The sequence below is a fragment of the Sinocyclocheilus anshuiensis genome, unplaced genomic scaffold, assembly GCF_001515605.1.
Source record: "Sinocyclocheilus anshuiensis isolate Anshui unplaced genomic scaffold, SAMN03320099.WGS_v1.1 scaffold446, whole genome shotgun sequence".
NCBI lineage: Eukaryota > Metazoa > Chordata > Actinopteri > Cypriniformes > Cyprinidae > Sinocyclocheilus > Sinocyclocheilus anshuiensis.
In genome coordinates this window covers 242,854-252,207 of record NW_015544247.1, presented here as the reverse complement: position 1 = coordinate 252,207, position 9,354 = coordinate 242,854, and the positions used below count along the sequence as shown (strand labels likewise).

At 34.9% G+C, this 9,354-nt stretch overlaps 2 protein-coding genes across 2 annotated transcripts in view; both read right to left on the bottom strand.

Annotated features, from left to right (window-relative positions):
- LOC107697653 (uncharacterized) overlaps nt 1-1,237 on the bottom strand; it is a 13,636-nt gene extending 12,399 nt beyond the window's left edge. Inside the window, exons 1-3 of the mRNA XM_016498454.1 lie at nt 1,209-1,237; nt 944-1,044; nt 67-209 (exon numbers count right to left, since the gene is read on the bottom strand). Coding sequence (XP_016353940.1) covers nt 67-209; nt 944-1,043 — 243 coding nt within the window. The 5' untranslated portion in view covers nt 1,044; nt 1,209-1,237. The remainder of the gene's footprint in view (nt 1-66; nt 210-943; nt 1,045-1,208) is intronic.
- A 4,908-nt stretch (nt 1,238-6,145) lies between these two features.
- The window catches only part of LOC107697703 (transcription cofactor vestigial-like protein 2), a 9,447-nt gene continuing 6,238 nt past the window's right edge, over nt 6,146-9,354 (bottom strand). Inside the window, exons 3-4 of the mRNA XM_016498503.1 lie at nt 8,232-8,651; nt 6,146-6,967 (exon numbers count right to left, since the gene is read on the bottom strand). Coding sequence (XP_016353989.1) covers nt 6,924-6,967; nt 8,232-8,651 — 464 coding nt within the window. The 3' untranslated portion in view covers nt 6,146-6,923. The remainder of the gene's footprint in view (nt 6,968-8,231; nt 8,652-9,354) is intronic.

The window sequence follows — 9,354 nt, the reverse complement described above, 5'->3', positions numbered from 1 at the left end:
CTCAATGATTATGATGAAAATTTTAATGTCCTGTTTTGTGTGTATGTGTGTGTTTTAATTTTTTACCATGTCAGCAAAGTATGTCATGCCAAGCCTGTAGGATTTGATGCCCTGATCTGCCATCATGTTGTGGACCAAAACCAGTTTGCGATTGGACAACCAGGTCTGCTTACGCTGAGATTCTTCCTCCACAGAACGGTAGATCTTACCTGATACACACAAGCACAGCTGATGATGCATTGTGATTTAAACAGTGTTAACTGCAAAAGTTTTGCTAGTTAAAATGTTTTAACAGACATTTGTAAAAATCAATCAATCAATAAATCAATCAATATAATATTTAATGTGTTAAAATTATTAAATAAATTAAATGTGTGTAGTAAATAATCGAACTAAATAATGCAAATATTTGCAAGTGACATTTGATAGAAAATAAATATCTTAAAATGAATTTGATTATAGTCATCTAAAATATAATTTCACATTTTTCATTATATAGTTTCATATGTTTAAAAGCAAAGCGCGAAAAAATTATTTGACTGTCAAATAATTCCACAAAAAAACATCAATTAAAAAATGTCAAGCATCTTCTGAATTTGTTTAATGATTTTTGTTCCAATTCAACTAGAGGCATATTTTCACATTGCATAAGGAACCTGTTGAACTACCGTTATATCTGTAACCCTGGAAAGTTACTCTGTGTCAAATGTTGAGTTAGGTTAAGTCATTTCTCATATACAGTAGAATAAAAGCCTGAAGTGAGAGAGGACACAGTGAACGAGGTGTGAGATTCATCGAAACGCTTCTGTCTTTGATTATTGTCTGAAAGACTTCACTGTCTGTTTTGTCTAGTTTGTTCATTCAGTCAGTAAAGAGAACCTGATGACTCTCTTTCCCCAAGATTTTAAAGATATAGATAAAACTAAGAAGCAGACTCTCTTACCAAATTTCATTTTCCATGCGTGAAACTCCATGTCCTCCAGAGAAAGACTGGCAGCACTGGCAACAGCCAGAAAAGCAGCGGCAACAACCAAAAACCTCATCCTGCACCGAGAAAGAAAAGACACAAGTGTGAGGTCGGACAAGAGGTGCACAAGATAAAACAGAACTGAGGTATCTAACGTCACTGTTTCATTTCTTCTGTAATACACCCCCACATTTTCCCTCAAACAGTATTTATTTAAATCTGGTTAAACCTGAGTACTTACTTGTGATTGTATGTAGGATATACGTTTCCTTGATAAGGCCTGTCTGTGTTTACCAGAATGAAGATCTGAGTTTATATAGGAGTTTTTAGTGTCTCTGATCAGGTGCCTGTCATAAACCCATAAAAAAACTAGTGATGCTGAGTGCAAAAGAAAAAAAAAGGGGAAATTACATAACAGCAATTGTATGTGGCTTGTAAGAGTGTAATGCTGGGGAACACGCTGTGTGGAAGGAAGTTTCCTGTAAACATCAACTGGAGATTATTTTCTTCTTTCTTTCATCTTTTACAGCGTATTTGTTTGATTGTGTCTCAGCAGTATGTGAGTTGTGATTTTGATTAAATTATTCAAGGCAATGTCAGCAGTCATACCAATGACAACACTGCAAAACATGAGTCATAAATGTTTTGATGAAGTTGCAAATTTTCCGGCTCTTCCAGTAACAAACTGCATGTGACACATTCTTTCAGAACCAGTATACCTGTGTGTATATGTGTCACTGAAAAACATGCTTTTCTAGCTTAGATCTTTTGCCTTGTTTCCAGCCAAAATATCTAAAAATTCTTAAATCAAGAAGGATTTTCTAGACAAGTAAAAATGATTGTCTTGTTTTCAGAAAAAACAAGTCAAAATTAAGTGAGTTTTTGCTTGAAACAAGCAAAATAATCTGCCAATGAGGTAAGCAATTACATAAGCAAAAATAATCTTGTTTTCTGTTTGAAATAAATCAAAGAAAATCCTTCTTGATTTAAGAATTTTTTGATATTTTGGCTGGAAACAAAACAAAAGATCTAAGCTAGAAAAGCATTTTTTGCAGTGTATGTCTAAATGTGTGCTTTTGTGACTTAGCTATATGGCCTATGAGGAAATATTTTGACTTAATCTGAAAAAAAAAACATTCTTGTTTGTAACAAAAATTATATAAATAAAGTAAATTGTATATCAACTGTAGAGAAAATGTACAGGTAATAGCATAATTTTAAACTAATATATCATTTCCAAACATGTTGAAAAAATGGAATAATGTCACAGAGAGGTCTTCTAAAGGAGGTTAATTTGCAGTAATGACAGGCTTACTGTACATTGTCCAGTGACAACAAAAGTCTAAGCTATTGCCCTTTTAATAAGCATGTGAGTGAATTTGTGTAGGTTGGTATGGGCTTGTGCATGTGCCCCTGTACCATTTTTTGTATCTCAGATAAAAATGTAGGCCTATACATTTGGATAAAAGAATCTGTCATATGAAAATATGTGACTGAGTGCTGTTGCATGTCAGCAATACATGAGCTGATCAAACAAACACATGAGGAAATGTTGCATGACTGTCAATGTATAGGCCTACAATATAAACAATGTTTATGTTAACCCATAGACCACAAAGCAAAAGTTCATCAAAATTCATTTGAAAAAGCTCCAGGCAAAGATCACCAACTTCCCTGTCATCTCATGTATAATATTTCACATGATTTTTACTACACTGTGATAATGATTTCAGGGTGTGTTTTTTTTTAACTCATTCTCTCTTCTCTGCCTGTAAGCATTGTGATTAATATAGCATTTGATTTCCTGTTAATGTGAAATACCATTTGAGTGGGAAGATTCAGATGACTCTGAATCACATAGCTTTTCTGATTTCTTTGAAAGGTTTTACCCAACCCCTGACATCCTGTTTACCTCAGTCTCACAAAGATTTTGCCTCATTAACATATCCTTGCTCATTCTGTATCACCTGCCCTTGTTTTTATGAGTCTCTTATTCCCTTCACACTGTCACATAATATATTTTTGCCACTCTCTCAGATGATCATGAATCCTGTGAACTAAGGACTCAAGGCCAACTTAAAGATCAAATTAATGCGTCTCTCTGAGCTGTTTTTGCACTGTCATGATAGAGGTAAAAGATCAAGTGACATGGCACAGAAGCGTTCCCCACATTTGAAGAACAGATGTGGTTTTAGGGTAACATGCTGCAGTTCTCTATAGGATGACTGGACTCCTTTGTATTGAAGAGGACAAAAGTACAGAGCTCATCTTGTTTTTTGCACGTGTTTTTTGGTGGTTTCAAATGTATAGATGTAGGCATTTGTGTGTTCTCATGTGTTAGTGCTTAGTGTACATTTTATGTATAGGTGCATGTTTGTGCACAAACATGTTTTCTTCCTCATTATTGTCTATCATAATGAAGCCTAATGCTGGTTGACCAAGACTTCATTTATGTGATCAAAATACAGTAAAAACAGCAATTACAATGTAAAAAGAAACTGTTCTATTTGAAAATGTTTTCAATTGTAATGTATTCATGTGATGACAGAGCTGAATTCTTAGCAGCCATTACTCCAGTCTTCAGTGCCACTCGAATCTTCATAAATCATTCTAAAGCCAGTTAAACTCTGCGGACCCGGATACGGGTCCAAAATGACGTAAAAAATGTTTATGCTTCATTTACATAGCCTTCCTTATATGGTATCAGCCCATATATGGGTTCATTTGAAAGCTTGGAGTGTCTTCTTTACAAAGAATACCATTCCTTTTGGTTTTTATATTCATAAAGCAGTAAAATTAAGCTTAGAAATGTATTCGTCCCACACACGCTCTGGACCAGAGATGCTGTGTTTGTTGTCATGGAGAGATGCTGGATACAGGAGTGAGTCAACTGATGAGGTGAGAGATGCTGTGAAGCAGTATCCCAATACAGAATGCACATAAATGGAATGATATAAAGCTGGAGGATATGGATTCTATGTTAGAATGTGATAGACCAGATATATTTCATAATGTAGACAGTCTTGTGCATCCTGAAATAATTCAACTGATTGTAGAATAACACAATATGTGAAATTTGTTCCAATTCGCTTGTGCCATTTTGTATATTACTACTTAGAAAAACATAAAAATGAAACATAATTCAATTAATAATCAATTAAAGTGCTTGTGGCACAGAGTAATGTAGGATTGTGGGGTTAATGTGTTTTATAAAGCCTGTTTTTGCAAAGGAAACTCACAATGACACATTTCGATGCAAAGATAGACATTCTGACTCATTTCACAAATAATGTAGTAACTCCTGTTTAGAAGCTGTTATTTGAAAGATTCTTTTTTCTGGCACTTTTTGGCATCTAGTGGCATCAAACAAAGTAAATTGCAGAGAGTTGTGCCTAATAGAACCTGAATTACAGATTTTCAAAAAAATACTTACTTTTAAAACTCCAAAAGCGCCTATGTTTTTTTTGTGTTTATAGTAATATTTGAAAAGTATATAATGTTATTTATAAAGAATTACACTCATATTTTGTAGTTCAAAGGGTTTTCTTTACAATGAAACCATTTTTTTTCATTTCCTCCATTGTATGTGTGCAGGGTAAACATTTGAATTTGAGTATGTTAAATTTAGGCGAAAATACCAAAAAACGCCCTGAGCTTAAGTGGCTAATATGCTGATTTTAATATCCTGAAATTAAACTGACTGTATAGTTGTGCATAGTTTGTATCATAATAATTTTGCATATTGTATCATAATAACGTTGCTGATCATAATAATGTTAATGCTAATAATAATATATTTCACGGTTTGATTTCTGTTTATTTTTGTACAATTTTGGTACTGTACGACCACCACTTAATTTTTGATGTAAAATCTGGGCAAAATCAGTTGAAAATGACTGATCTTTACCACATTAGGTACATTTAAGCCACCAGATGACATAAAAAAACACTTGCTTGCTCTATTTCTGATCACACGTTTGAAGTATAAAATTTTTATAACTTGTGTCAAGTGACTGACTGTATCTGTGTCCTAAAAACTTGGACAGACAGATGACCAGACAATATCTGCCCACAAAACTATTTTCGCTTTTTATCATCTAACACATGATTGCCATATAACAACAATATAATTGCTTAACCATGTGACTTTGTCAGATTTTAATGTTTTTCATAGATTACAATACTTGTGACATACAAATCAGCGTTTTTTTGCATCATTTTGTATACTATACCAACTGTGTTATTATTTGTTTTATTTAATATTTATGTAAATCAGATTTTTTTTTTACACCATTTTCCACGAAGTTTGGAAAAACAATTACAATACATGACCAGCAGAGGTCGTTTTTGTTTCTGTTCATGTAAGTGTGAAGTGTGAAGTGTGAAGTGAAACACCTGACAAAACTTTAAAGGTCACATACCATTTAATGTGCTTTCTGAATAATGGCTCACACTTGAACTGATTATGAAATGACTCAATGTCTTCCTTATTCTGTAAAAGTGCAGTAATGTATCGCTTGAAAAACAGAATAACTCACTGCTTTTTTGTTCTTGTTCTGGCCTATTTATTTAAGGAACTTTGTGGCATGCATTTTTGCTACATATATATTCATAATCAACTTTCTGTTTTTCTTAAAACATAAATATAAATAGTCCCTGTTGACAGTCAGAGATTTTGTACCAGCTGGCTGTCATGTTTTACAGTTTTGGCAGGGGGTTCTTAGAGGAACCAACTATCCATGCACCCGTTTATAATTTCATGACCATACAAGAGTGAGTTTGTGACCTACAACATCAGTGATAAGCCTGGAACATCTTTCCTTCCAGAGGAACATAAACACAGTCTGATCAGTATCAAATCTGGGCTACAGCAGCCCATAATTACACAAGACACAAAAGTAAATCAAGGCTTTCTGTCAGTGACCTTCCTGTCTGTGACTAACATGTTAGCTGGAAATGTTTCTTTGGTTCACGCTCTAGAAATCTGGATTCCACAAAGACAAATCATATTTTTAACCTACAACCCAATTTTGAAATATCTAACAAGTATTCTTTTTTTAATATTTCATAACCATAGACTTTTTTTTTAGAAATTAGTAATAGGCCATTACAAGAACAAGGCAACATATTTAAATGCATGTTTAATATGGAAATACAAACACTTTTAGTCTTAACAGAACATTCATTCATTCATTCATTTTTAATTCAATAAAGTAGACTCACACATAAACAAATACACCAGAAATGACTTTCCCCTTATAATAACATTTATGGAACCTTGCCAATTCTCTGAAGTGGTTCATTAACCTGGAAAATCACATCATTTTATTTCACTCTTTAATGATAAGGTATGGTTTATTAATTCTTTAAATTCTCTCAGATTTATTGTAGCTGTTTCACACCATGGCACGTTTTCCAAGAAAAAGAAAAAATTAACAGCACTGGCCGAAAGTGTATTTTAATTGAAACACATAAATACTAATGTATATATAAATAAAAATACTGTACATGGGAAGAAAAATAATGCAACAAAACAATACAAACACATTGCTGCCATCCTTGTTCAATCAATATAAACAGCCAGATTTTTAGAAAATGTGTCATTCTATACTGCACCATGCAATGTTTCTTACGTCTCACCGTCCAAACAGAGAACCGCAGAGGACAAGCTGGATTTTTACACCACAATAAATTAGTTTAAAAAAGATCAAAAAGAGAAAAACAGATCAAAATAACAGAAAGACCATGTCGTCTAGCACCCTTGCCTCCCCTAGGCGTTCTCTCCTCGCCCTATGTTCATATCTCCATGGTGCACACAAATAGTCCTGGAGCGTGTTCAGAGCGTGTGCAGAGCTGGTGAAGAGAGCCGCTGTGCGTGGGGGCTAAAGAAACAACAGTTCAGCTACAATGGGCCAAACTGCAGGCTTTAATTGGATGGTCGATGAAGGGCTTCTCATTAAAACCAGTAGAGCTCCTTCCCTTTCTTGTGGTGCTGGAGACCTGCGGTGCAAAGCAGACATGAACACAATGGCTGAACACAATGAGGAACCATTCACACACACAATCTCCATGGTGGCTGCAAACTCTCTATATAATAAGCACCAACAACTGAAGCCAAACAATCCATTTCCTGCCATTAACCTGGAGGGTGTGTGGCTCGTTTGCTTTAAACATAATTCATGCACTTTTCTAAACAGAACATTGCGCAAACTTGATCGGTAATTTGCTGGTAAACTCTCAGTTAGTTTGGAAAATGAAGTTCTGTATAGCACACATGAAAGCTTAATGGCTTAATTTTACAAACTGAGAGTTTACCAGCAATTTACTGATGAAGTTTACACAATGTTCAGTTTTAAAAAAGCGTATCATTTATGCTACCAGAAAAATAACTAAAATGCTAGAGCTAAAAAAAAATAAGAATAATTTTGTGAGCAGTTTTATGCATTTTTACATATTATATTTTGTTTTTATATTTTTACGTATTATGTGTTATGTGTTATATTTTTGTGTCACAGATCTTGAGACACATCTCTGGGATTGTAAGTGTATGGATCTTTCTACAAAACAGGTCTGTGTCCTTTTTATACATGTGTGTAAAAATGTGGTTTGATCTGATGCTGACTTATACTGTTTATTAATATAGACATTTTTGATGTTGTGTAGCCAGGTTATACAGCAACCTTATCATTTTTCCCTTTTTAAAGTCACAACCTTTTCTATTAATCAACATAAATCACTAACATAATCATTATTTTAAGACGTGCACTCTTCAGTTAAATTCTCACATATTAGATTCTCCTTTTTTGTCACATTATCTATTTTGTTACTTCATTTTAGTAGGAGGCGATTTTCAGATGTCAACCCTGTTGCCAAGATTTTGTTTAATAAACAGATGATAAATAACTCAGTGGATATTTGTAGAAATATCAGCATTAGATTCTGTTTAAAGAAGCACCCTGTAGTTTAATTACCTTGAGCACAAGGCTTACAGTGTCAAATTAAACCATAAACTCATTCTGGACACATAATTATATATCTCTAAATATTAAAACGTATTAATTTCTCTTGAGATGTCACAATGCCATTTACTTATTTTATTCATATTTAAATTAAAATTAACATTAAAAATACATTATTTATCTGGTACAATGTTTTTTTTTTTAACATCACCTTCATTAAATATGAAAACCACATATTTAATAAAAAGATTCATTACAGTAACCTCAGTACTTGCATTTTATTTCCCTACATTAGATCACCTTACCTGGTTCCATGTTGAGAGTCAGACTCTGTGCCACTTCCCCAGGCGGAAGCAGCCCTGGCCATGTTGGGGTGGGTTCCAGCTTTCCCACATCGTAATGCCCGGGCAGCGTCGGCAGATGAGGAGGCCGGACGGCAGGCATCAGTAGGGGTCCGAAGTGGGCATCCAGCCCAGGAGGGGTGTACAGTTCATGTAAGGGCCGTGGAGGTGGATAGGGCTGGCTCTGAGAGTAGCTCCAGGAATCTGATGGGTGCGGGTGAGCGTGTGTGTGAGGCAGACCCGGGTGCAGGACCTGGGCGTAGGGGTCCATAGCATAAGTGGGAGCACCTGTGGGATCACAGTGGAGTCGGCTGGGTGGAGAGGGGTAGTTACTGTCCCAGAAAGATGGAGGGAAACTGCGCCGACTGGTTGAGGATGAAGCATCTAAAGGGGAGAGAAAAGAATGAGAATGACAAAGAGAAACAAAAAGCAAAGGGTGTAATGTGATGTTTGCTTAGAGAAAAACTACTGTAAATTTTGATATATTTTCATTTTGGATTGTAAATATTGGCAGATTTGTAAGTCAGTGGGATAATTACACAAGCGACAACGGTCTACCAGTTCTAACACCATGGCGAAAGTTCGAGCAAAGCATGCTAACTGTTCTGTCTTTGGCCTCAGAGGAGACATGAGAGCAGTATACTGCATATTATTACTGTATATCACCTGCTGCCACACAGATCTAAAATAAGCATGCAATTTCTTTCCCAGCTGTTTACCTTCACAGACATAACCCACTGTTTTTGTAACGCATGTGTGCTTTTAACAAACTTGTGTGTATTTGACAGTTTAAGCGCAATACGGCATGAAAGAGAACTTAGTTTAGTAACGTTACTCACATGCCGTGTGACAGCCACTTTCTGTGTGTGTGCTTTGGATGTGTGGGCTATATTTTCATTTCATTTCATTTCATTTATTTATATAGCACAAATAAACACAACAGGAGTTGACCACAGTGCTTTACAGAATATAAAACTAAGATACAGATAAAGAAAGAAAGCAATAAGACATAAAAAATAAATAGAACATAATTAAGAATTGCTAAAAAGCTCGGGCCAGAAGATAAGACTTTAACTTCAATTTAAAC